The sequence below is a fragment of the Prionailurus viverrinus genome, chromosome A1 (genome assembly GCF_022837055.1).
Source record: "Prionailurus viverrinus isolate Anna chromosome A1, UM_Priviv_1.0, whole genome shotgun sequence".
Classification (NCBI taxonomy): domain Eukaryota; kingdom Metazoa; phylum Chordata; class Mammalia; order Carnivora; family Felidae; genus Prionailurus; species Prionailurus viverrinus.
Genome location: NC_062561.1, coordinates 228,346,521 through 228,374,050, shown reverse-complemented (window position 1 = coordinate 228,374,050; position 27,530 = coordinate 228,346,521). Strand labels below are relative to the sequence as shown.

The 27,530-nt window shown below is 44.9% G+C and overlaps 1 protein-coding gene across 1 annotated transcript in view; it reads left to right on the top strand.

Moving 5' to 3' along the window:
- Positions 1-3,406: 3,406 nt before the first annotated feature.
- FBXL7 (F-box and leucine rich repeat protein 7) overlaps positions 3,407-27,530 on the top strand; it is a 392,534-nt gene continuing 368,410 nt past the window's right edge. The window contains exon 1 of the mRNA XM_047874222.1: positions 3,407-3,932. Coding sequence (XP_047730178.1) covers positions 3,896-3,932 — 37 coding nt within the window. The 5' untranslated portion in view covers positions 3,407-3,895. The remainder of the gene's footprint in view (positions 3,933-27,530) is intronic.

The following is a 27,530-nucleotide window of genomic DNA, read 5'->3' as shown; positions in this document are numbered from 1 at the left end:
TGGTATGACAAGTGTTTTCCATTGAAACCTGGTTATTTTCATATGCTACCACGAGACTATGAGTCGTAATATAAAGTTAACATATAATATTAATACATAAAGTTAAAGCCTTCTGTTTTAACTGTGTCCCCTTATCACTGCCAGGTGGAGATAGAAGTTCAGGTTTCCCACTCAACCACTGTTGACACTGGAGGCAAGGGGCTCCTCCTTACTGCTGGGTGGTGTGAGAATTTCTGGCTACCCACATCGTCTGTACTGATGCTGTGGTAGGGTTGCCCTGTGTCTCCTGGATGATGCTAAAAGTCCTGATTCACTGCCAGGACATACTACTCTACTCTAGGTCTAGCAAGGAGGGAGGGAGCACTTGCTTACTCCCCCCTTAGGGACAAGGGCAGGTGGGTAATTGGGGCAGCCTGATCATGGGCTCTCACTTGGCCAAGAAACCAACCATGACTTCCACAACTGACAAGCTCCCACTGGAAGCCCACAGTTGGAATCTTTGTGAAACTGGTTCCCAAAGCACAGGAACTGGTGTTCCCGGAACAAGGTTGGAAGGCACTGGTTGGAGAAAAACAGTAGTTGCCTAGTATTGTCTTTTTGGGGTAATTTAGAATGCTTACTTGTTTTTTGATCTTTTCAGTGGTTGCAGCCTCTTAAAAAAGGCAGAGAGAGAAAGTGGAATAACATTCAAAGTGCTTTATCTCTTTGTTCAACATTCATTTACTCTGCAAGTTTTTACTGAGTAATTACTTTGTGTTAAAAATTTTGCTACATATTAGGAACACAAGGGTGAAAACCACACTATCCTTTTCTCAATAAGCTTACAAATCTCTATGTGTTTGCTAACTGGGTAAAAAGATAGGAATTTTTGGTTAAAATCATTTATTTGTATAATATCTTAATTAAAAAATCAAAATAAATACATGTGAATACATTTTTATTTTTGGCAGGAATTTTCCTTCTTTTTGCTTAACCATGTTTCCATGCAAGCTTTTATAGTAACTATGACAACACGTATTTATATTTCATAACCAGAAGATGTTAAAAATCAAGTGGTTTTTTTTTTCTATTTTGTTTTAAACTGGGGTTTGTTCAACGGGGTCATCTCTGTTCCCCCTCATGGTAGGCAAGAGAGACTTGAATATATGTAAAGACTTTAATTGCAAAGTTGATAAATGTCGTTAGTCACTATAATTTAGTTGTCACTGTTAGCTCTGCTCTGATATTAAAGACCCTGGGCGGTGACCCAACCATAAAGGGGTGACAGTGACCAAGATGAATAATGGCTAGGTTGAGAGAGGCAGTGACCCTCCTCTGTGAGAAGAAGACTTGAGAATCTGAATACATCTATCATTTACCACCTGGGTGACTCCACTTATTTAAAGTTTTGAGCCTCAGTTTCTTCTGCTGTCAGTGTCCTGACTCATAGAGCTCAGAAGAAGGCCTGAGATCATCAAAAAGACGACTGCATGTAAAAAAAAGGTTGTTAGCTCTACTTTTGAGATGAGCTTCCATTGATTCACTACTTTTTGCTGGGTTTGTCTTCAATTACGCCTCCAAAAGGATCAGATTCAGGAAAGTTCCTTAAATAGTGATGGAAAATTACAAAGACCAGGTGAGCGGAAAACCACTTTGGATGAAGGTAATGTGGATTCAGCTCATTTCTGGATTGGGATTGGAGTCTCTGAAAATCCATTTAACTCTTCCCATTTTTTTCTATTAAATATTATTTATTTTGAGAGAGAGAAAGAGAGAGAGAGAGAGAGAGAGAGAGAGAGAGAGAGAGAGAGAGAGATAACACATGCACAAGCAGGGGAGGGGCAGAGAGAGGGAGGGAGGGAGAGAATCCCAAGCAGGCTCCAGGAGGTCAGCACAGAGCCCCATGCAGGGCTCCATCCTGCCAACTGTGAGATCATGGCCTGAGCCGAAATCAAGAATCAGACACTTAAATGACTGAGCCACCCAGATGCCCCTTCCAAATTTTGGACCCCCATACCTCCTATTTAGGGCCTGTGACACAAGATTTTAATTTAACACTAAGGATATGGGAAACACATACTATCACCCAGGCAGTATGCTAGACTCTATATAAAAAGGTGAATTAAAATGGAGTCCTTAATCTCTTCGGACTAGGGAGGTTGAAATGTTACCAGAATGTTACCAAACCTATTTAAACCTGTTACCAGAATGTTACCAAACCTATTTAAACCTGTCCTTGAAATGAGATACATTTATGACATTTTCTTTCGATACATGATTTATCCTGCACACAAAGTCTGGACTTTAGAATATTGAAACACGATGTTTTATCTTATTTTTAAGAAAGACAATTGTGCCAAATTTAAGGAAATTACCCCAATACAACCTCAATTTCTGCAGGTGGTTGAAAGCTCTTGAAGGAATAGGTAACAAAAGCCCTGGTTCTCCATGCAGTTGTATTACACATGCTTCTGTATTTTGCATGTATACGTATCATGACGTGTGATTCACTTAATTTATGTACGCCTGTTTAATTTAATTTCATACATCTAACACCTATAAGGAGAAACTGTGCTGTGTGTTTGCCTCTCCTCAAAGAAATTTGCGCTGTGACGTCCCAGGTCTTTACAAAGATGCAATGTTACAGAATTTTAGATATTTACACGGAAAGGGACTCCATCAAGAGGAACTTGCTTTTTCTGTTTAATGCAGGGAATACCAAAGGGCCCCTTTAAGGCTCTAGAAGTGCCAGATAAGTCTCCAAAAGAGGTTGTGATGTATTAAACAAAGGATATCACCAACCAGGAGGAGGAAAAAAAAAAAAATCATCGAAACGGGGAGAAAAATACACTTCCTGGCTAGGAAGCTCTTAAAAGTTCTGAGCCAGGAAACCTTCCACCGGGGCGGGGAATGTCTTTGGCTCTCCAGTGACTCCCTGCTAAGTTCCCCTCAAGTTTTCCCTCCCTCTCTCCTCCATTCCCCGCCTCAGTCCCCAAACGTGGGAGCCACAGGAGAATGCCCGCAGAGATACCTGACTTTGTCAGACAGAACCAGACTCCGGTGCCTGTTTATTTTAAAGGACCCCGCACCCAAAATAGGCCGTATCGGCAGGCAAACCCGAGGGATTCCAAACGACGCCCGGAAGCTCATCTTACAAGTCGGGGGCCAAGCCTGCAAAAGAACAATAGTAAAACAGAGCCAGGAGCGCGTTCCTCCGTTCAAACTGCTTCCCCGGTGGCGCCCGGGCCTGCGGCGAGGCCGGGGCCGGGAGCCGGAGCCCCGAAAAGGCGCGCTGCCCCTTTAAAAGGCCGCGCATCTCCGGGCCGGCCTTCCTCCCCGGGGCTCCAGCTGTGATTGACGCTGGGCGGCGAGAGGAGGCGCCTGGCGCTAACAAAAGTCCGGCCCGCGGGCGAGCGGCGCCGGGCCGCGAGTCTCCGCTCGCTCGGGGCACCCGCAACAAGTGGCCGCCGCGCCCTCCCCGGGGAAGCCGCGGGCGCGCAGGGGCGCCGGGAGGAGGCGGCCGAGCCGGGGAGCCCCGGCCGCCCGCGCGGCTCAGCGCCCACCGCACAGGGATCGGGGCGGGCGGATGGGGACCCGGCGGCGGCGGCGCGGCGAGCCTCTGGGCGGCCCCGGGGCGCGGGCTCTCCGCGGCGCTGCGCCCGCTGGCCCGGAACGCGGATTCTAAGAGCGGCGGCTGCCCCCGGCCCCACCCGGAGCCATCGGGGGTGCCAGGCGGGGACGCAGCGCCCCCTCCCACCGGAGTGCAAGGGGCCGCCCCCGGCCGGAGCCTGGCCCCGGAGCGTGGGGTATGCGCAGCTAACGGTCCCGTCGGGCGGGCTTTCCTCTGGCGGAGCGCGCAGGCGGTGCGCCCCAGCTATGGAGTGTCCGGGGAGACGGCGGGCATGACGGCGGCAGGATGGGCGCGAACAATGGCAAACAGTACGGCAGTGAGGGTGAGTGGGCCGCCCGTCCTCAGCCTCCCGGATCGCGCCCCCCTCCTCTCTCTCCCCCTCGCCCTCCCGTCTGGGGAGGGAGGTTCTCGCACGCTACCGTGGCGCACCCCTGCTCGGCACCCTGTCGGGGCCGTCACCTTTCCCTTTGGCGCTGAGCGTTCGGGGGCCCCGAGGATGCGTTCCCACCGTGGGGGGCTCTTTAAGCAACTTCCCAGGTTGTCTTTGGGAGGGCTCGAGTTGCATTTCTGCCGTATTTCTGAGCACATGTGCCTCAACTTTCCTTCCCTAAGCATCTGGGGTTTAGGGCGATGGTTTGGCAGATGGCGGAAGACGGTTTTGAAAAATAACGCTGAGAAAACTTTCCCAGGCCTTTGTGCTCCAGTCCCCGGGACCCTCCTGTAAGCAGGAACAACTTCTGGAAGAAGAAGTTAAGTTTCCATTCTCAGCTCAAGGCCCCTGAGCTGACGGTTTCGTGAAACACCACCTATGGGCCTCGCGAGGCGAGGAGTGGCCGGGGGCTTTGTCTGGTCTCTCTCGGGGCTCAGGACGGGCGAAGGACCATCTGTTACGTGGGGCTGGAAATTGCACAGAAATATTGCCTGTCAAGTGGGAAGTTGGAAGTTGGGGAAACTTTAAACTCCACCTACCCCTAAAAGGATGATGGATGTGTGGGTTGGCTTCTCCCTCGCTCCTCCTCCTCTTTGCATAAAACCGTAGTATTGTAACCGAGTTGATTAACAGCTTGCCCCCGATTTGCATCCTGCATAGGCATTTCCCGCGGTTCAAAAGTTGGGAAGGTTTGTCTTTCGCGAACTTGGCTGGAGGGGAGTGGAAGAGACAGGATCGCTTTTATACCGCCCTCCCACCCCCTCCCACCCCCTCCCCAGGACAGGCTGTTATGAACCCGGTCCAGCGCCTGCAGACTGGTAGGAATGCAGAGTGGCTCTTCAGCATGTGGTGTTGGGGAAACTTCTATCATCCTGTTCAAAACTTTGAGGTGTGGTCACAGAACGTGGATGTCTATCCCCGTGTGTGTCTGTGTTCCTTTTCAGCAGCTTTGTGCAATTACAGCAAATTTACCCGCCCTAAAAAAACCATACCCACAAGAACCTTTTGTTTAAATCATTCTTTTCCAGATCACAATGTTTTGAATTGCATATATATAGTCTCCTTATTCTGGGCAGTTTTGTGGGAGAGATTTTTTTTTTTTTTTGATAATTTAATTAAAAACAAAAAAAAGTTTAGCAGTTGTCTGTTTAAATAGCCCATGCGAAAATATGCCAACAAAGATTATTGGAGAATCTTGGCCACTGCCCAGAACTTCTTAATGTTTTAAAAATTTGTGGAATAATGAAAGATTAAGCCTTCTTACTCTGACTATTAAAAAGCTTTCAGGGCATAAAATGTGTGCTTGTCAATTCTGGATGTGCATACATTGTGATCCTTGAACACTGTTGGGCGGTGGGGAGGACGCCCCAAGAGTTAAGTGGAATCAGGGCTCTGTGTTGTTGAATGAAACCACTCCCAACACCCCTGATTCTCTGCAACTTGTTCTTCTATCCCAGCGTTCTCGTATGGTGCAGTGTGTGGTGTATGACGACTTCCTGTCTGAACAGTGGAGTTTTCAACCCTTGGGAGAGAAAAGGAGAGACAGAGAACTAATGATCTCCAGCTGTTATCCGTAAATGCTACCTCTGCATTTTCACTTCGGCTGAAGTGAAATTTTACTGGGATCAGATTTAGATACACTGTGGAACTTTTTATAGGGAAAGCCTCTTGGGCTCAGCTGATTCAGGGGAACCAATAGGAAGCTTCGGGCGGTAACTGAGTTTTGGCTGGAGGGACACATTGTGCTTCGTTTTCATAGACTCTGTTCAAATGCTGGGAGATTCCTCTGTGATCGGTAAGGAAAAAATAAGACAAAGAGAAGTAACGTGAACTTAAAAAAAAACATCTTTCCCCCAGTGACATTAGACCTCTCGTACATAGGGTTATAACATAGGTACAGTAGACCATTGAACAATGTGTGGCTTAGGGGCACCAACTTCCCCTGGAGTCTAAAATCTGAGTATAACTTTTGACGCATCCCAAACCTAACCACAAGAGCCTACTGTTGACCAGAAGCTTTACTGATAGCAGACAGTTGATTTCTACTCATGCATACATATTTTGTATGTTATATGTGTTACATACTGCATTCTTAGAGCTAGAGCAAAGAAAATGTTATTAAGAAAGTCTTAAGGAAGAGAAGATAGATTTGCAATTCCGTACCGTGTTTATAAAAAAAAATTTACATGTAAGTGACTCCACACAGTTCAAACCCGGGTTGTACAAAGGTCAACTGTAATTGGTATTGGTCAGCTTTGTTACAGTGTGTCAACGGGTGGTAACATACATGCAAATAAGCCTGTTGGAATTCAACGTGTCAGTGTCACCTTGTTTTTTAATCTAAGATGTCAAATTTCAAAGAGAGTGGACTCAACCCTTCAACACAGTATCTCCATTAAGGAGACTGAGACTTAAGACAGTTTCAGTAGGTTAAGTACAAGTTAGGTATACTTTGGAGTAAGATTTATTTCAGAGATTTATTTCAAACCATACCTAACTTGAAATGAAAGGGGGGAATTATTAGTGGATGCATATCCATAGAATGCAGTGAGAGACCGCTCCACTCTGAAACATAGGTGTTCGAGTATACTTTAAAAATCTGCACTTTAGGGGCGCTTGGGTGGCTCAGTCAGTTAAGCGTCCGACTTCAACTCAGGTCATGATCTCACGGTCCGTGAGTTCGAGCCCCGCATTGGGCTCTGGGCTGATGGCTCAGAGCCTGGAGCCTGCTTCCGATTCTGTGTTTCCCTTTCTATCTGCCCCTCCTCTGTTCATGCTCTGTCTCTCTCTGTCTCAAAAATAAATCAATGTTAAAAAAAATTAAAGAAAAATCTGCACTTTAAGTATATTTTACGGTTGACACCACCAATGTAAATGCAAGCCACCTTCCTTTTACTGTGAGTGTTCAATTATTGGAATGTTTAAAACTTCAGGATTTCTTATGTAATCTTATTTCTCCTGCTACTGAAAAGCACTCTGTACATTAAAACAACAAAAATGCTTCCCGAGGCTTACCGTAGCAGGTGCACCAGGGCAGACATTTCCAGTTCTGTGTAATTCAAGGATGCGTGTGGCATAAGCATCACCCTGGAGCTTGTGAACAATGCAGAATCTTGGGCTCCTCCTAGAATTGAATCATTTATCACGTACTTGTTAAAACTTGGGGAAGTTCTTGTGTAGGGCGGAGCATTAATTTGGGAGTCTGTAAATTTGAGTCCCGCTTCAATTTAGCTTCTGTGACCTTGCTCAGTTCTCCTGAAATCATGGTTTTCTCTTTTCTTTTCTCTTCTCTTCTTTTCTTTTCTTTTCTTTTCTTTTCTTTTCCTCTTCTCTTTCTTTCTTTCTTTCTTTCTTTCGAGTGAGGAGAGAAATTCCTTATTGGCATTACTTGTCAAGATCTAATTCTTGAGTACATGGTCATTCATTTTATTTTGCTCTCCTAATGCCTTAATGGACCACTTAATGGAGATTAACCTTGGAAGGTGTGTTATAATAGGGAATATCGTAAATACAATATATAGGGAATATCATAATAGGGAAGTTAAGACTGTTAGTTATTGCCATGAAATCCATAAGTGCCCCTCCTCCCTTGTCACCCTCTTTTCCTTCACCTCTGTCTTCTTCACTTGTTCCCCCCACCCCTCACCTCTCCTAATAAATCAGTCCTGGACTCCCTGCTTTTCTTCCTAAATTCAAAATCTGTGTAAATAATGGGTGTTTCCAAAGTGTTTTGTTTTGCTAAATACTCAGTGACTATTCAGGTTAATGGTTTAATTTGTAACCCCATCTCCTTCTCCCCTCCACTGCCAACTTGGATTTTGCTCCAGGAAAAAGTTACCATACCAATCCTGATCTTTAGATTTCTAGAAACATACGTGAATGTCTAAATGATTAGGATGTTCTGATAAATTCTTTCAGGGAAGGCTGTTTTTTTTCCCCCTTTATCTTCTTTCATAAGTTGTCAATTTCAGCCTGTGTGTAGAAATCTGGAGAATGAGTTGGAGTGAAGCTTGTGACCATTAGCTTTGACTCCAGTTAAGTCAAAGAAACAAATCTCCCTGTTCTAGTAGGAAGGGACCGGCTGCTTTCCCTTCCTTTTAAGGTGTCTGAGCCTCACCCTCACTCACTCAGTAGTTTCAGCTTTAATACGCAGTTAACAGCTCCTTTGCAAAATCCTGGGTGTTGTTGAATTGGAGCTGATGAGGACACCGTGATGGGGTTTGACTCTTGGTTTCTCTGCTGCTCTTATCAAGTGCCTTGGGTGCCCTTTCACCATCTCAGACCTGTGCTGTCGGATATCAGGATAGTCAGCTGCCTGAACACATAAATCATCACTAATCCATCACCACCTCGGGAAACAGATCTTGGAATAATGATAATAATGGCAGCTAATGTTTATTGAAAGTTTCCTGTGTCCAAGCATTCTTCTAAGCCATTGACGTACACTGACTCACGTAACCCTCATGACAGTCCTAAAGGCAGGCACTCCTAAGGTCCTCATTTTAGCAATGGGGAAACACAACTGTGGAGAACATGACCTTTCTCCCAGGTCCTACAGCTGGTGTAGGTGGCACTGGGACTCCCGGCCAAGTCTGTCTAAGCCCAGAGTCACTTATTCGTTCGTTCAACTAATGTATGTTGACTTCTTATTTCTTACTATGTGCCAGGAACTCTTCTGGATAGTTGGGATACATCAGTAAACGGAGTAAGATCCTGTACTTGTCAATCTTTTCTTCGTGAGTGTGCGTGTGCGTGTATGTGTTTGTGCGCGTGTGCGTGCGCGCATGCGCGTTGGGAGGGAGGGGAAGTGGAACAATTAACGTGTGCATACCCACCCAGTAATTCAGTCACCCGTGTGATACATCCTAAGGGGCTAATGCCTCTGAATAAAAACAGTCATCAGATTATTTGGAGACTGGGAGGACGAGACTGTTGCAATTTTAGTCAGTCACTGTTGGCCTTTTTGAAAAGTTGACATTTGGACCAGGACTTAAAGGAAGTGAAAGACTGATCCTTGAGGATCCATCCAGGTAGCACATTGACTATAACTTGGAACCACTGTGTTATACCAAGGTGAATATGTTCTATTCTGGGGAGCGTAAGTCATCATCTTACTCAAGTGTAACATCATTAGCTCTCCATAATAGCTACAGTGGAACCAAGTCAGTTTTGGTCACTGGGCATTTTTTTTTTTTTTTTTTTTTTTGGCCTAGAATCTTTGCAAATATCTTTTTATCTAATTAGATTACGTTAGCTGTGTTGTGACTGCTTTTGGGTCGGGGAAGCCTAGGACCAGGGGATATTGCCTGACTTCACTGGATATGTGAAGATAACCCCAAAGATCTCCAAAGTTCTTACAGATAGGTCTTCATCTTTTGCCTCCAGTAAATAATTTCATTCTGATGACGACAATCAAGAGAAACTGTACTGATTCTACTGTTCGGTTTAAATCAAAGCATTAGTGTAGCTCATGGGACCATCTTGGATCTGAGGGTGAGAAGAGATTTTCAGAGATTTGGGGAATCTTTTATGTTTAAAATGAGAAGGAAAAGAGAGGGAGCGTTTGTTTTCCCCTGAGAGTCAACTCACAAAAGCTTTGTCTTGACTCCCTCTGCGCTTTGAGAGAAAACGAATTCTGGATTGGTTTTGAGTAACTAATAACTTTTGCCTTCAGCCTTTATCTACTGGTGTCCCTCTGGAAGCTGTGCAGATTACTCGGCTGTGTAACTGGTGGGGCCGTCTAGATACAGATTTTAAGATGGTGTTAAGGATGTATTAAAATATATGACATAATCTTGAATAAAATCAAGAGTGAGTCAATTCTCTGAATAATGAAGAAGGGAATAAATGAAGTTTAGAAACTTAACTCATTAAAGGGGCGCCTGGGTGGCTCCATGGGTTAGGCTTCCGACTTGAGCTCAGGTCAAGATCTTGAGGTCGGTGAGTTCGAGGCCTGCATCAGGCTGTGTGCTGATAGGGGGTGGGGTGGGGTGGGGTGGGGGTGGGGTGGCTGGAGCCTGCTTTGAATTCTGTCTCCCTCTTTCTCTGCCCCTCCCCCACTCATGCTCTGTCTCTCTGTCTCTCTCTCTCTCTCTCTCTGTCTCAAAAATAAATAAATGTTAAAAAAAAGAAAATTCATTAAAAAATAGCATTTGAAGAACTGTCGTGCTGAAAAAATTAAATCGCAAGATGCCTAGCAACGACCAATTGTATTTGAGTTACTAGAGGGTAGATTTGGCCGCGTCTGAGTAAGACCCCATGATTGGAGCTGACCACCTCTGAGATAGGCTTCCCAGTGAGTGAGTGAGTCATCAGACATGGGAAGGAGGTGATTACAGTAAAGGATGATGTGCTAGAGGTTTCTGCATTGACCAAGGGGTATGTTATAGGACCCTGTGCCCAGTTCCCTTGCAAATATTCGGTCATGTGAAGTTATGTTTGATAAAGGGTTAGTGCTTGATTCTAACTCATTTTACTGCTTCACTGCCCCTCTCCCGAATACAGCTCTATCGTTTTAGGTGTTAAAAAATATTTCCCCACTTTCCCTGGGTCATTCTCTTTCTCTCTTCGTCTCCACCTGTTACATGTTTGTGTTTATCTCTACCTAGATATATTGAGGTGTTAATTCGAAAAATCTACTGATTTTATTGACTTTCCTGCCTTCTGTGAACATAAGCTCCAGCCCCAAAAATTGGGTTTGATAAGTGACTTGTCCGTATTTTCAGTGTAGTAACGGACACTGACTCTACCTATGGTGTTACTTTTCACTTTTATTATTAACCCTGAAACAGGGTGATCTGCTGAACTTGAAGCAAGACCTTTAACTGTGCTCATGTTGAGTGTCTTGAATACATGGTTTACCTTGTACATAAGACTTTTAATTGGCATTACTGGTTAGTGAAATTCGATCAGAAGCTGCAAATTGCCTGGGATCACACAAAGACAGCATCTTCCTAAGAAGCTCTGATATTTTGTTCCGCACGATGTGTACCGTGAGTGAGACGTAGCAACAGATCTTCTGTGTAGTAATGGAGGCCAGATCGGCTGACCTTTGCCAGAATGTAGCTCTTTTTTGTTTTCGTTTTTTTGGTTCTAGTTACAGAAATTTCGAACCCTTCTTCCACCTACTCACGGCATTAAATCTGCAGGGAGAATAGACTTGCTCTAAAAACGTTCAGTCTCTGAGAAGCTAGGCAGGGATGCAGATGCTTTTAGAGCAAGATGAGAAGTCCCGATTCACAGGAGGACCCTGCTTCTCCACGTGTGCTAAGTGTGGAGGTAAGTGGTCAGGGGAAAGTGTGAATAGGGATAGAGTTACTCTCTAAACGAGGACAGCTCTGGATAGTACCCGCGCTTCCCGAAGTATCTAAAGGATGTTTCTGAAACAACAGCAACAAACAGGTGAGTTGGATTGACTGTAGCTTAGACCCTTGGGAGAAGCTAAATGTCTGTTAAGAGACTTTCCCTAGTTGTTCCCTCAAATCCTCATGTGGTTTATTTCATGGAAAGTGATTCCTGCACTTCTGTAAGTGAGGACCTTGAAATGTTTCAGAAAAGGGCAGGACCATCTCACTAGGGTCCCTAGTCAGGGTCCCTCTCAAACATGCACATTGCCACAAAGGAGAATGGCAGCCTTTGGGCAGATGCCCTTAAAATATGCTAGCCGATGGGGTGCCTGGGTGGCTCAGTCAGTTGGGTGTCCGACTTTGGCTCAGGTCATGATCTCGCAATTCGTGGGTTTGAGCCCCATGTTGGGCTCCGTCCTGACAGCTCAGAGCCTGGAGCCTGATTTGGATTCTGTGTCTCCCTCTCTCTCTGCCCCTTCCCGGTTCCTGCTCTGTCTGTCTCTCCCTCCTTCAAAAATAAACAAACATTTAAAAAAATGTGCTAGTTAATACCCCAAAGATGGACAACTTTAAAACGTCTGACATGAATAATCATTAACCAACCATCTCTGAATTTTCCTCGGTAATGAAGTATAAACACATGGTCAACATTTTCCCCATTCCATGGTTGAAGAAGTGTAGACTGTTTCTGGAGCCATAAATCTCTATTAGGCCCTGCATTAGATGTGCTCATTCTATCAATTCCTATTTAAATTTGAAACCAGTAACAAAATGAAAAACAGTTGTTAACACTGCATGAACTCATAATTGTAACGTTAGAAGCCTTGAGCAATGTGTAGAAATGTTATTAAAACATTTTTTGTTTGCTACCCTTTCTGTGGTAAATTCCTTTGCAGCATTTTTCAAGCAGATGCAGCCGTGGAAAGTGCATCAAAATTTCTAGAGAAAAATTTCAGGAATTATTCGTGTACTTGTGGATTGACCTTCTGGCTGCAAGTAACCCACTTCTTGGCAAGGTGGAGAAGTCAGGAAAAGGCTACTTAGACATGTAGTACAACCCGCTGGCCCGGTGAAGTACTCGGGTCAGATCATGGTAGCATCTGGGTTAAGTCCAAGTCAAAGGCCAGGCGTGACGGGTTCTAACTGTCAGACGTGGGTCAGAGCCCAGAAGGAGCAGCAGGTAGGAGACCTCTCGTGCCCTGGAAGAAGGAACGCAAGTTCAAGGAGGGGGGAAAAGAACAAATTCAGAGAGAATGGGAATGAGGGCAATGGTTGTCTCTTAATGTAAAGAACAGGATCAATGTTGCGCTCAACTCTTGCCTTCTTAAAAACATCTCAGCCCGCGCGGCCCCTGGGTGGCTTAGTGGTTTGAGTGCCCGGCTTTGGCTCAGGTCATGATCTCGTGGTTCGTGGGTTCAAGCCCCTTGTTGGGCTGTGGGCTGACAGCTCAGAGCCTGGAGCCTGGAGCCTGCTTTGGATTCTGTCCCCTTTGCCCCTTCCCCGCTCACACACACTCTCTCTCTCCCTCTCTCTCTCTCAAAAATAATAAAATCTGAGCTCACAGATCAAAATGATTATTAATAAATACTAGTATTTCCAAGTTTATTCTATTTGCTGTCAGTTTAGTAACAGTAATTCACATTTATTGAGCACTTACTAGGTGCCGCCTTCCCCCTCTGTGCACTCTACACACGCTTTTCTTGTAGTTCATGGCAGCCGCTCAGGGGGCACTGATGACTCCATTTTACAGGTGCCAACAGGGAAGCCGAGAGGCTCGTCCCTGCCCAGGGCGCACAGCTGGTGAGCGGCCCGTGACAACGGCAGTCCCTGGTGGTGCTGGAGTCTGTGGCCCTTTGTGCTGTGCCCATGACCCCCTCCTGCCTGTCATGGTAGGTGTGCAGCCAAAACTTTTCCCAATCTTTGTTTTGTTTGTGTATCTCAAAGAATTGCAGTGGCTGAGAAGTAGCCCTTAAACAAACAAACAAAAAAAAATGGTGACAGTTTTATGGATTAGGAGATCCAAAATGGCAAACTTTTTTTTTCTTCTAATTTTCTTTAATTTTTTTGAGAGAGGGCACAAGCAGGGGAGGGGCAGAGAGAGAGACAGAGTGTGAGGGAGAGAGAGAATATTAAGCAGGTTCCATGCCCAACACAGAGCCTGAGGCGGGTGCTCGATCCCACAATCCTGGGGCCACTGACCTGAGCCAAAATCAAGAGTCAGCCTGAAGCAGGCTCCAGGCTCTGAGCTGTCAGCACAGAGCCCGACACGGGGCTCGAACCCACGAACTGTGAAATCATGACCTGAGCCAAAGTCAGACGCTTGACGGACGGAGCCACTCAGGCGCCCCGAAGGATGTGTTTTGAAGGAAACTCTCAACTCATTTGACCTGGGTCTCCCAGGGATAGATTACCTGCTCATTAGGCGACAATCTGCCGACAAACTGGCGGGCTAACGAGCATCTATAATGGCATCAGCACGTGAAATAATTAGCATATTCTGTACCGTCTGCCTGAAATGCCATCCTCTGGATTCTCCACAGCATTATGTACTTGTCGCTGGCCTTTGCTCTGGGTAGCCTGGGGACCTGCTCCCAAACAAAAGCTAGCAGAGGACTGAGAAAGGTGCACACGTTTTCTTTCCTCCCTCAATAGTCGATGGGTTCTACCTTCTATTTCCCTCTGGTTGCAGAACCGTGGATTTGAAACAGCTGTTAATAGGGAGAATTATTCCAAGATGTACTGGGGAATTTGGCCTTCTCCTTTGCCAGCTCCTGGGAGACTTCTCCATAAGTATGTCTCTGAAATTGCTTTGGAAACTATAAAGCGTTTCAGACATTAATCTTACTCATCGTCACAGAGACCGTGGAAGGGGCGTCCGTCATTATCCCCAGTTTATAGGTGAGGAAACTGAGGCCTCGACAGAGTAAGTGACTTGCCTTGATTTTACGCTGAAGATTAGGTGAGGTCATTTTGATTCTAAATATACTACACTTTCCATGATACCATCACTCCCCCTTAAGTGCTACAGGAAAACAAGAATATAATCATGCTAGAGGGTTATCACCAGGAATTCTTGGCAGTATTTTATTTATTTATCTATCTGTTTATTTATTTATTTTTAGAGAGAGAGGGTGCAAGTGAGTGAGGGGTTGAGAGAGGGAGAGAGAGAGAAGCAGAGCTCGCCTGAAGCGGGGCCTGAGATCACCCCATGCCGGTCTCAAACTCAGGAACCTTGAGATCATGACCTGAGCCAAAGTCAGATGCGTAACCAGCCGAGCCCCCGGGTGCCTTTGACGGTATTTTAAGTTGCTCTCACCCCAGGATAGAAATGAGGATCTGCAAGCATCCATCCTTTAATCGCTTTTCAGCTCTGCTAGACGCAGAGAAGTCTGCCTTCCGAGTGGTCATACCCAGCCATGGGTGTGCGGGAGCAGCCTCATGGTGATAAGATGATCAGAATGAGAATGCAGAGTAAATTGTTGGAAATATCGGTGACAAGGGAGGGGGGCTTGGTAGTTCAGCCAGTTAAGCATCCAGTTTCGGCTCAGGTCATGATCTCATGGTTTGTGAGTTCAGGCCCTGCATGGGGCTCTCTGCTGTCCCTGCGGAGCCCGCTTTGGATCCTCTGTCCCCTTCTCCCTGCCCCTCCCCAGCTCTCGCTCTCATGCATGTGCGCGCTCTCCCTCTCAAAAATAATAAACATAAAAAACAAAACATGTTCACAGCAAGATGACATTATTGTTTGGAGTGCCCTTGCTAGTTGGCAAAACTCAGGTGGGGCTTGGAGGGGTGTTTCCCTCCCTGACAACGTCTGCTCCGGATGCTTTAGAGAAAGTTATGCCACTGCCCGGGAGATCAGAGAATCACCTCTAAAACTGGGGACTCTGGGCGTGACAGGAATCCTGGTTCTCTTCCATCTTCTCTGTCCTTTGCTGTTGAATGACCACCTTTCCCAGAGGCCTTTGGAAGTGGTGAGGGCCTGGGGCAGGTCTTTTAGGATTAGTTGGTATGAAGTCACTGAGGTTCTATCATTGTGATAGAAATTCGCGTTGTTCATTTAGTCTTTAATTGCTTTACTCTCCAGGCACTGTCTTCTAGCTTAGTCTCATTTGTTTTTCTATTTCTCGGTCCTTTGTATTCATTCATTATTCATCCTACATGTGTTCCCCCAGATGTGACTGCAACCCTGCTCATAGAGTAGGCCTGAAATACACGTTTTTGTTGTTAAATGATGAAATGAACATGAATCTGTGGCCATGGTCTTTGTTGGATCTAAGAAAGTCTCATGAAAACGCTGTAGTAGTTTCTGGGACTGAGTGTTTCTGGGACTCAGACATTTTAACTCTAAAAACATATTTTTCTGGACACGTGTCTTCTTCCAAGGATATTCTAACTTGGACCCTCATTTTTTATCAGGCAGTGCCATCTTCTTATGGATGAAATAGTGTAACTTGTGTATTTAAGGAACAATGAAATGTCTGTTTTTTAGGATTGCTGAAGGCAATTGTTGAAGACTTTGACTTCACTGCCTTACAGTATTTCAACTGTTTTCGTGATTAGTATTGAGTGGGACACTGCTGTGTATATTTTATTGAAAAGTATATTGTTGGGTCACATTTGCCTAAACGGACTTGGAAGTTGGTTTTATGCGACAATTTAAGCAAATCATTAACCTAGAACACATTTATAAAATGTGATCTTTAAATTAATAAACGATTCCTTTGGCCCTGTGTTCTCTGGATTAAACGTTCATAGGGTTCTAAATCCTTTTAAATTTGTATATTGCTCTGCTTCATGCTAAGCGCCTTGGGTCTCCATTTTTATCTTTATTCTTATGCAAAATATAAAAGTTATTATGCGTGTCTGGCATGATTGGAATGGTTTCTAGATCTTATGCCTCTGGCTTCCCACATTACTAAAATCAGAAGTGATTGAGGAAAAAAAACCCATTATTGAGCTGTGTGTGTGGTATATGGATGTGTTCGTGTACTTGAAACCATATTTAAATAACCCTTTTCTATAAATTAAGTGAAATCTATTATTCTTCACACCTATTTTTTTTCCCCTGTGGGTGGAGAGAAATACATATCCTATAAGGAATTTAAGAAATACAACTAAAGTTAAAGTGGCATTTGTTTCTCTAATAATATGGTATGGTAGAGGAATAGCTTCAAACAAAAGGATACCGTAGGAATTGGGCGAAAGAAAAAACAAATAGCCCAACACAGGAGCTTTTTGAGATGGAACTTAGGGTAGAGGTACCGCACTGTATGAACAAGGACTTGAAATAGTTCTATGACCTGAAATCCACTTGAAGCTGTATGGTTGCGTTTGTTTACCCGAATGTGTGTTCTGCTCACATGAATGGATGTAATATCTCATTGGTGGGAATTTTATATTGCATGACACTCAGCCTGGTTGACATTTGCTTTGAAGTGGCAGAATGTACATTCGGAATCATAGGCAACACTGACATGCTCATTTTTGTCTTTTTAAAAAAAATTTTTCAAGATCAATGGCTACTCCATTGGTTGGAAGGATTTACGTCACCCCATTTGGACAGTGTGCATTGCATATACTCGTATGAAAGTAAATTTCAAGACCTGACATTTCTGTCCTGAACATCTTACTCTTGACATTTCATTTTGTATCCCCTCTGCTTATTTAATTATATTTTAATAATTTTCTCTATTTTCCAGCTCTCTTGAAAGACCTCTCCTGTTGATTATCCTATGAGCTTGTTTTGAGACACAGTGTCTCCTTGGGGAGTCTTTCTCTCCTCCTAAAGCCGTAAGAACGTGAACTAAGCAATAAAAAGCCAATTCCCTCCTCTTGGTTGTGCTTCAAATAGTCATTTCTTTGATACGGGCTAATAAAAACAGGAAAAGGATCAGTTTTAAATGCTTTGCTTGGGGTTGCTTTACCTCCAGTAAGGAAAATTGCCTCACAAGGGGGAGCATGGGTAATAAAGATACAGCTAACTGAGTAATTGTAGTCAGTCTAATGTCGAAATCCCCAGGCTGTTGCCTGCAAATCTGATTTCATCTTGGGATTGCTGTGTGTCCACCGTGGTGTGCAGATTTGAATTTGCTGCTACTACTGATTATCTCTTCACCGTCATTGAAGATGAATTTCAGATGCTACTGGAGATTTTTGATATGGGTGGGTTCTTCTTTCCTTAGCCATATTTGTAAGTCTTAAGGTAGTTAACAGAAAACCTTTGGATGTTGACCAAGAATGAAATACAGTCATGGAAATTTTAGTAGTGAAAGTGACCATAGATCACCTTACAAAGAGATTGAGGCACAAAGAAATGACACAACTTTGCCAAGGTCATGCAGAGAGCAAGGCTTTAGGACACTAACATGGATTCTCTTAGTTTCTTTTTAATCTATGTCTTTGTTCGTCACCATGCTTCACACCCTTTTCTTCTTACTTAAGATTCAAGGTGAATGTCATGTCCGCTCCACCTCTCTACCCTGTGGCCTCTGCAGGACCGACCCTCTCAGACCCTCAGCTGCCCAGGGTCTTGGTACTGATAACTCACAGCCCAGTGCCTCTCCAGAAATTATTGTCACCCAAGGCCAGGAGCGGCCCCCATCACATGACTGGTTGAGGCGGAATACCATTTGGGACAATTCAGAAGGGCCCTCTTGGGTCGACGTTCCCCATGGAATTGGCTGGGTCTTGTGTTGCGGAGTCCTTCTGTCCCTGTCCAGTCTGCCTTCTCCCTTGCCTCTTGTAAGTGTGATCCCAAGCCTAATTCCCAATAAACTGCACCTAAAATCTGCACAGAAACTGTTTACCGGGGAAACATAAGACAACAGAGAAGTTAGAATAAGGTGCTACTCTTGGTGGTCAAGGGCAGGCTGGCACTGCTGGGAAAATTATCTTCTTCCTGGGAATCCTGGCTGTCCTTAAAGGGAGTCTTCAGCTGAGAGGTAAGAGACATGGACTGGTTTTCTGCTTGGGGACATAGTCTCATCCTGTCACTGTATAGATTAGGAAAGCAAGCCTCCTACCCTAAAGGGACTTGACCAATAGCGCGTAGCTACTTGGCAAAAGAGCAAAAACGAGCTCGTAATACCTGTCTGCTGCTGTTGGGGCTGATTTTGAAGAGCCATATTGGAATTTGTTCAGAGTCGTTCTGCTGCTATAACTCGGAATTGACTGCAGATGGATCTAGAGACCCTTCATCTGTCTGATCCATTTGTTCAGCTCTGGCACTGAAATCCGACGTCTCAATAATTCCTGCGTGGTCTGATTTTGCCGATTGTCCACTGTTCTTTGAAGAGTGATCGCTGCAGCTCACCACAGTTGGTAGTAGAACAGTGAAGAAGAAAAAGGAAGTAGAAACAGATGGTCATAGTTGTTTTTGCCTGAAATCAGCATTTCGTGTTAACTGGCTATTAAGAGAATTGGGAAATTGGCAAGGCTTATTACATGATAGACCGGTGGCAAGTACACGTTCATTAAACAGATGAAACATGCAGCAGTGGGTTGAAATAGTCGTAAGCAAAATGAAAAATGACTACAAATTAATATGGAGTCTCAGGATCATCCTAAATAGTTTATTAGTCATTTTATTATGCTCAAATAATGTTCCATGGAGATTATCAAACTATTATAAGCGCAGCGTCACTATGATCCTGAGAAATTTGGAAGTAATTGAAAAGCAAATTATTAGTTTGTTATTATTGCTACTACAAGGATTCAGATTTTATATAATTTCCTTGGCATAATTAAGCAGCTCCGCTTCTGGAAAATGTTCTTTGACTCCCATTGTCTGTAAATTAAGTCAAAATTTATTTTATTTGGTACTCAAGGCCCTATGTATGCTGTAGGCAGATTGCCTTCCCAGCTTTCTCTCAGGCTGCTCTTCTGTATGCACTTTGTACCCCAGCCGAACCGGAAACCTCAGAGTGCCCCAAGCGTGTCTTTTATTTTCCGAGATTTGTGTCTTTTGTCACACTGGTCCTTTTTGTCTTGGACCTTTCTTCTCCTGTGCTTACCTATCAATGACATTTTCTTTGATTTCCCTCAGATACATCTTTGTTTCTGAAAAAAAATTTTTTTAACGTTTATTATTTTTAAGAGAGAGCATGAGCTGGGGAGGGGCAGAGGTGGGGGGGGGGGGGAGACACAGAATCCGAAGCAGGCCCCAGGCTCTGAGCTGTCAGCCCAGAGCCTGACGCAGGCCTCGAACCCACGAACCATGAGCCTAAATCCGACACTTAACTGACTGGGCCACCAAAGTACCCCAGATACATCTTTGTTTATGATGCTTAACCCCTTGCTTTGAGGAAACACGTCAGGCATTCCTGACTGGCGTTCCTCTTTCTTCCCTCTGAACCACTATGGAATTTTTTTTTTTCTAAGTTTATTTATTTATTTTTGTGTGAGAGAGCGAAAGAGTGAGTGAGCAGGGGAGGGGTAGAGAGAAAGAGGGACAGAGAGAATCCCACACAGGCTCCGCACCATCAGTACAGAGCCTGACGTGGGGCTCGCACACACGAACTGTAAGATCATGACTTGAGCTGAAGTTAAGAGTCAAACGCTTGACCTCCTGAGCCACACAGGTGCCTCCCCGCCAGCGGTGTTTTATTTCTATGGAAGTTTTATGTCCTACTTTGAATTCAGCTGCCCTCATCTCTCGAATTCATAAATACTTGTAGATATCCCCGTACCAGAATCTGTGCTAGGCGTTGGGAGATTCAAAAATGTGAGAAGCTGATCTTCACCCTAGGGTCTCCAGTCTAGTGAGTGGGATATAACACAGTACAAGAGGAGCCATGTAGGGGGCCACTAAAGCACGTGGTGGAGGGCACAAGCCTGGCTGTGATGACCCTTAGCTGGGGATGTTCATAGGGACTTCTTATCTGAGATGACCTCGAATTGAGTCTAAAAAGTTGAATAAGGGCTTGCCTGGTATGGCTGAGGAGGAGGAGGTAAGCGGAACCACGGAAGGTCAGGCAAAGAGGCAGGAACCGTTGGGTGAGCTACAGGGGAGAAGAGAGTGATCCAAGTGGAACATCACACCTGGAAAGGTAGGCAGGTTTGCGTCGCTGTGAAAGATGATGAAGGCAGACGGCAGGAGGGAGCCAGTGGCAAAGGTTCAGTGACGTCCGCTTTGGACAGATTTACAGAGATCACTGGAGAAGCCTGTGGATGACTCTTCTCCGCTCCTTGTGTTTACTTCCATGTGGACAGAGTGTCATGAATATAACTCCAGGCCTGGAGAATTTACCTGTTGGTAAATTTGGGAGAAATGCAGTCAACATCTGAGCTCCTTTCTGTTTTCCTCTTGAGAGGGAAATGCCCTTGGGGAGCACCTTCTCTGGCAGAAGCTCTTCTTTGAATAGAATTCCATGAGTAGACTGACTAGCTTTGGTCTCATGCCTGCCAGCCCTTGGGTTCATTGCTAGCCACTTAGCTGTAGACCTAAAACCACAACTTCTGAACTAGAGTTTTCAGAAACAAAGGTGTCATTTTTCTATCTGCCACTCCTTAAAAAAATCTTTTTTTTTGAATTTTAGAGAGAGCGAGAGAGAGAAAGCAGGAGAGAGGGAAAGAGAGAGAACCTTAAGCTGAGCATGGAGTCTGACAAGGGGCTTGATCCCAGGACCTTGGGTTCATGACCTGAGTCAAAATCAAGAGTTGGACTGTCAACCAACTGGGGCACCCAGGTGCCCCTGCCACTCCTTTTTAAAATTATTTCCTCAATTTGTTTTGAACCTGGGTGGGAAAAAGTGGTGCTTTTCACTGAGCCGCATCAAGATCCTAATGTAGTATGTGGTGGGAGATAGGAAGAATAGATAAATGTGAGCAGATAAGTATCTGAATTAATGCAGTGGTATAATGATTGAAGAGGCTGGTGTGGGTTTCAGGGATGAAAAGAACTTGGTGACTAGTTGGCTAAGGAGATGAGTGCAATGGGACACTCTAGAAAGACTCTGCCTTCAGGCTTGGGTGGTTGCAGGCCACAATCGTTCACCTACCGTAACTTTCTGATTGAAGTGAGTTACCATTGAGTAACTGTCTCCAGGCCAGGACAGTTAGTCTGGCCTTTCCTTTCTCCTTGGTCATTCCCACCCATCGGACAAGTTTTCAGGGACTGATCCACTTGGGCGTTTGTCCACCCAAGTTGTTCTTTCCTTTATTAATTCATTTAGCTAGCAGATATTTATTGATTTCCTTCCATGTGTCAATACCTATCTTGGCTTGCCCATGACATACAGTGATGAATAAAACATTCACGTGTCCTCTGCAAACTGACTCAGAGGGTCTAGTGGGGGAGCCAGAAAAGCAAGGTGCTGGTCCAACAGCTTTGGAGCCAAACAACCTGAGTTAGAATCTGGATGGACACTGCCACTTGCGAGACAGGTGGCCTCATCAGAACCTTATTTATTGATTGATTGATTTTTCCAGTTTTTAAGAAATGCTTCTTTATTTTTGAGAATGAGAGAGAGAGGGAGGGAGGGAGGGAGGGAGGGAGAGAGAGAGAGAGAGAGAGAGAGAGAGAGAGAGAGAGAGAGAGATCAGGGGAGGGGCAGAGAGCAAGGGGACAGAGGATCCGAAGCAGACTGCACCGACAGCAGCAAGCCCAAGTTGGGGCTTGAACTCACGAACCGTGAGATCGTGACCTGAGCTGAAGTTCGATGCTTAACCAGCTGAGCCACCCCAGCGCCCCATCAGAGCCTTATTTTTAAGGTAGCCAAGTCAGTATCTACCTCAAATGCTACTTTCACACTTTCTAAATTCTTCTGATTTGGCCCAGGAAACTAGTGGATCGACTTTGAGTAAATTCTGCCAGAAACTTAGAAAATTGGAAAAAAAAAATTTGTTTTTGGAATTCATCTTTGAAACAGGAAATTCCTGTCTATAGCTGAAAGAAGTCACAGGAGCGGTGGAGGTTATGCTCTATTTCTCCCTCTTTTGGACAATCCCTTCAGATCGCACTTGATGGAGGGCAGTTAGAATGCAGTTTATTTTTTGGTTAAGTTTTCATTTTTGAGTTATAATTGCATTAGGGATCTGGAAAAGAGTCTGAGCTCTCTTTTCATGATGGCAAATCTAGACCTTCCTGGGAAGTAGAGAAAGAAGGTGTTTGCGAGGTTTGAAGACATACCTTGTATTAATAGGGAAGAACACTCCGATTTGTAGATGTTCGTGCCATTTCATACAATAATGGACTTAAAAAAATTTTTTTTTAAGTTTATTTATTTTGAGAGACAGAGCAGGGGAGGGGCAGAGAGAGAGGGAGAGAGAGAATCCCAGGCAGGCTCCATGCTGTCAGTATGGAGCCCAACATGGGGCTTGAACTCATGAGCCATGAGATCATGACCTGAGCCGAAACCAAGAGTTGGATGCTTAACTGACTGAGCCACCCAGGCGCCCCAGTAATGGACTTTTTAAAGGTTCTAAACTTGGTGGGGGAAAATCCCATTGTTTCAAGAGTCCTTGCTTGATTCAATGTAGAATACTATTCACATAATGCAAATTGTGTGAGTATGTGTGTGTGTGTGTGTGTGTGTGTGTGTGTGTGTGTGTATGTGTATGTGTATGTGTACTTTATTGTTCCTATTTGGGACATAGACCAAATTCTATGCTATGCACCAAATCCTGCCATTATTGTATGAAATGGCACGAGCATCTACAAATCGGAGTGTCGTTCCCTATTAATTGGAGGTCTGTCTTCAAACCTCGCAAACACCTTATTTCTCTGCTTCCTAGGAAGGTCTAGATATGCTGTGATTTCAGTTTGTCCCCCAATGTCCCACACCACGGAAATTGAAAAAGGTAGGTGAATTAGAAGGTGGGACAGAAGTAATGATTCCTAGTGGGTAATACCTGCTTTGTCTGAAATTACTGTTCTTTAAGCAAGAACAAAAATGCCCCAGTTTTGTCCTATAAGTTTTTTTCCCTATGCATGGAAAGAAATAACGGTATCTTGTAAGGAATTTAAGAAATACAATTAAAATTAAAGTATCATTTGTTTCTTTAATAGTATGGTGTCTGTCCTACGGCTGTGATCTGCTTTCATTTATGTCAGAGAACCCTGTGTGTTTTTTAGTTTTTTTAGATTTTTTTAAATGTTCACTTACTTAGAGATGGAGACAGAGCGAGAGCCGGAGAGGGGTAGAGAGAGAGGGAGACACCGAATCCGAAGCAGGCTCCAGGCTCTGAGCTGTCAGCACAGAGCCCGACGCCGGGCTCGAACTCGCGAGCTGTTGAGATCATGACCTGCGCCGACGTTGGACGCTTAACTGAAGGAGCCACCCAGGCGCCCCCAGAGAACCCTATGTTTTCAAGCTGGATGGAACTCGAGGGATAACTTAGTTCCGTGCTCTCCCCTTCGGGGACCAACAGGAAGTTGAGGCACCGAATGCTGGAAAAGCCTTTGGCAATGTCCCCTATGAGGTACAATAGCCAGCACGGTGGCTAAGAGTTGGACTCCCTGGGTTTCAAACTGGCTGTGCCAGTTACCGGTTGCGTGATCTTGTGCAAGTTGCGTAACCTCTCTGCCTCAGTTTGCACATCTGGAATTTGGAGTTAGTAGCAGTTTTTCCCTCTAAGGGTTGTCAGGGAATGGATTAAATGAGTAGGTATAAAGCCGTGGCGTCTGACACAGCAAATGCCGCTATTGGTCTACAATGATCTGCATTTCGTCAAACCTGAGATACCGTGAGGCCACTTCTTCCTTTATTTTTTCCCTCATTGTGAGTTTTTATTTGTTCTTCATCTAGATTCTGGTTGGTTAACGCACGGGGCAGTAGTGGTGTCGGGCGTCGAATTCGGTGACTCCTCACTTACATCCAACAGTGCTGCTCACAACGTGTGCCCCCCTCAGTACCCATCATCGTCTAGACCACCCCCCACTCCGCCTCCCTCCATCAACCCTCGGTTTGTTTGTTCTCCATCCTGAAGAGTCTCTCGTAGTTTTCTTCCCTCTCTTCTCTCCCCCTCCCCCCCCCCCCCCCCCCCCCCCCCCGCCACCTTCCCAAACGTTCATCTGTTTTGCTTCTTCGCCACTGCTTTCTGGATCTCAAAATGCATGACTGGCAGGGTTCACAAAATCATGGTGTGATCTGCCACAATGATTTGAAGGTCCTGTGGATTGTCAGATGGAGGTGAAATGGACAGTGAGAGGGCGGGGCTTGGAATCAATGAAATGGGGTGCTGTTATTATTATTAGTAAGCCAGACTTAAGGTAGAGCTTCAACTAGAAGCTGGGTCTCCTCATCCAGCCCCTCGCCGGTTATTCTGCATTGTCCATCCGGGGTATGTTTTTGTATACAGTACGGTTTCAGACACGTGCACTTTGGGAAACGAAAATTTTAGCTGTTTACTCTGAGCACACGGAGCCTGCCCCTCTTGGGGTGACGTCATTCGACTTGAAGCTGTTGTGACACTTAAGTTTCGTGGCTCCAAGTCCTAAAAGTCAACGAAGGGTGATGCTCCTATCTTATTGCAGAAAGGAGGCTAACGAAATGCCCAGATTTCCCTGAAAGAATGAGGCTGCTCTTTCCACCCATGCTTACAGGCTGAGGGGTAATGAAACTGCATGTTTCTATTTGTTATTGCTTCATATTTGGGTCGGTTAAGCCTTTTTTTTTTTTTTTTTAAATTTTAGCGAGAGCAAGAGTCAGTGAGCGTGTGAGCGGGGAAGAGGGGCAGAAGGAGAGAGATTGAGAATCTCAAGCAGGCTCCATGTTCAGCCCCGACGTGGGGCTCCATCCCATGACCCCGGGATCCTGACCTGAGCCATAATTAAGAGCAGTCAACTGACTGAGCCATCCAGGTGCCCCGTGTTGGTTAAATCTTTAAACAATGATACGTGTCTTTCTACTGAGCAGATATTCAAATTCATCTGAAACTTTTAATCGTAATCAGAAAATGCTGTTTTTATTGCTGGTAAAGTTCATCCAACCATGGAGCCCCAGGGCTTCCATTTTAAGATTCTCATCAACCCACTTAGGGGCCCAAACCATGTACGTTTTATAGGTGTCTATGTGAATCCCCATAGGAGCGCCTAAATGAGGGCTTTTGTGAGTACATTTAAGGCTTTGGGCCGGACTTTTCTGTTTGATTTGTTCCTTCATTAGTATTTTATTGTTTGTACTGCTCTAGATGACCTGTCCTCCCTCCCTGGGGGCTCCCTCCCTCACACGTTCCCCTCTCTCTTGTCCTTATCCTCCCTTCCCTTCCCCCCAACTTACCACTCTCTCTTCGTTCTATGTCTCTGTCTCTCCAAAGTTTATATTTGACTCTTGTCGCTGGGCAGTCTGCCCGGTTTGGTTTATTTGTTTCTCATAATTGTATTTAGAGCCTCAGTTACATGTTTCAGATGGATGTTTCAAATGGCATTTTGTCTCCTTCACAACACAAGTATTTTCCTGGAGTTTTGCAGTGTTTTACAATAAAAATGCAACCTTGACCTCTCCAGAGTGGAGCTTTACAAAATGAGTACCCAAATCGATGAGAAGGTATTCTGAATATCCCTGAATTAACTCTTACTGTCCCAGGTCTCTGAGTTATGGAATAAAAGCAAGTAACTTACTGGTTAGGCTGATTGATCCTAACTGTTTGCATTTATCTCTTCAACAAAAATAATCTGCGTTCAGTTTTATGGAGGGTAAGCACATTGATGATAGTGTGAAAGAATGCCAGGTGTCCTTCATACTGAAATGGGAGCTCATGTCAGCTTTGAACTGAAGGTGCAGCCTGGGGCACCTGGGGGGCCCAGTCGGTTGAGCATTTGACATCCGCTCAAGTCACGATCTCACGGTTTGTGGGTTCGAGCCCCCCGTATTGGGCTCTGTGCTGTGAGCACAGAGCCTGCTTGTGATCCTCTCTCCACTCCCCCCTCTCTTCCTCAAAATAAATAAACGTTTAAAACAATGAAATGGAGGTACAACCCTAAGCACTTCCTCCTTTAGTGTCAGCCCAAAGTCTGTTGCTACTTCGAGAAAACTGTGGTTTGAAGCCTTCTGTTATTCTGTAATGTTCTAGCAAAATCTCTAAGCTTTAAAAAGCAGGTCTTTCTATGATGATAATGGTTCTTTCTGACTGCACATTCACTGTTTTAGATGTTCCAGACACTGTATTGTCCAATCGGGTAGTAACTAGCAACTAGCCACATGCAGCTTTTAAAAGTTCAATTAACTACAATTAAATAAAATGAAAAACTCAGTTATCCAGGCATCGTAGCCACACTTCAAGGACTCAGTCTCCACATGTGACTACTATGTTGGGCAGCGAAGATATGGAGCATTTCCAGCATTGAGAAAATCCTGTTACAGAGGACTTAAGCTGGGGTAAATGGCACTAACTAGTAGATTTCACAGAGTTTATTAGGGGAAAACTAAGCTGCTTTAACAAGAGAGGACAGGGGTGTCTGAGTGGCTCCATCGGTTAAGCGTCTGACTTGGGCTCTGCTCAGGATCTCATGGTTCATGAGTTCAAGCTCTGCATTGGGCTCTGTGCTGCCAAAGCAGAATCCACTTTGGATCCTCTGTCTTCCTCTCTTTCTGTCTCTCCCCTGCTCGTTCTCGTTCTCTTTCTCTCAAAAATAAAGAAACATTAAAAAAAAAAAAAGGGATGACAAAAATACAGTAAATGAAAGGATTTTAAAACCCTTGCCTGTAATAATATCCGGGAGGTGGGCAGTCCAGATTGCACACGGGGCTCTTCTCCGTAAATTATACCTGGATGCGATTCCTTCCATCTTTTTGGCTCAGCCTACCCGCGGCATCTTTGGTGCATATGTGTTCCAGTTTAGAAGGAGAACAGACAGAATGCTAGGGCGAGTGACCTTCTTATATGTTGCACATGACCCAGACATTGATGACATCACTTTTGTTCACATCCTTTGCTCCAAATGGAGCCATTCATCCACCCCCACACTGCAAGTGAATCGAGGGAAGGTGTCCCATAGCTTGGTGGGATGTGTTCAGCTTAAACTATTACTGGAGAAAGAGAATGGATTTGAGGGAACAGTCAGCAGTTTCTACCACATCAGCTCGTGCCCACTGGAGGGATTTGCTATTTAAGGGGACGGTTTATTTGTCATAGTTAATGTGAGTGTTAGGAGAGATGGTATGTGGATTTAATTTAGATATTGCATGGCTCTCAGGTTTTATTT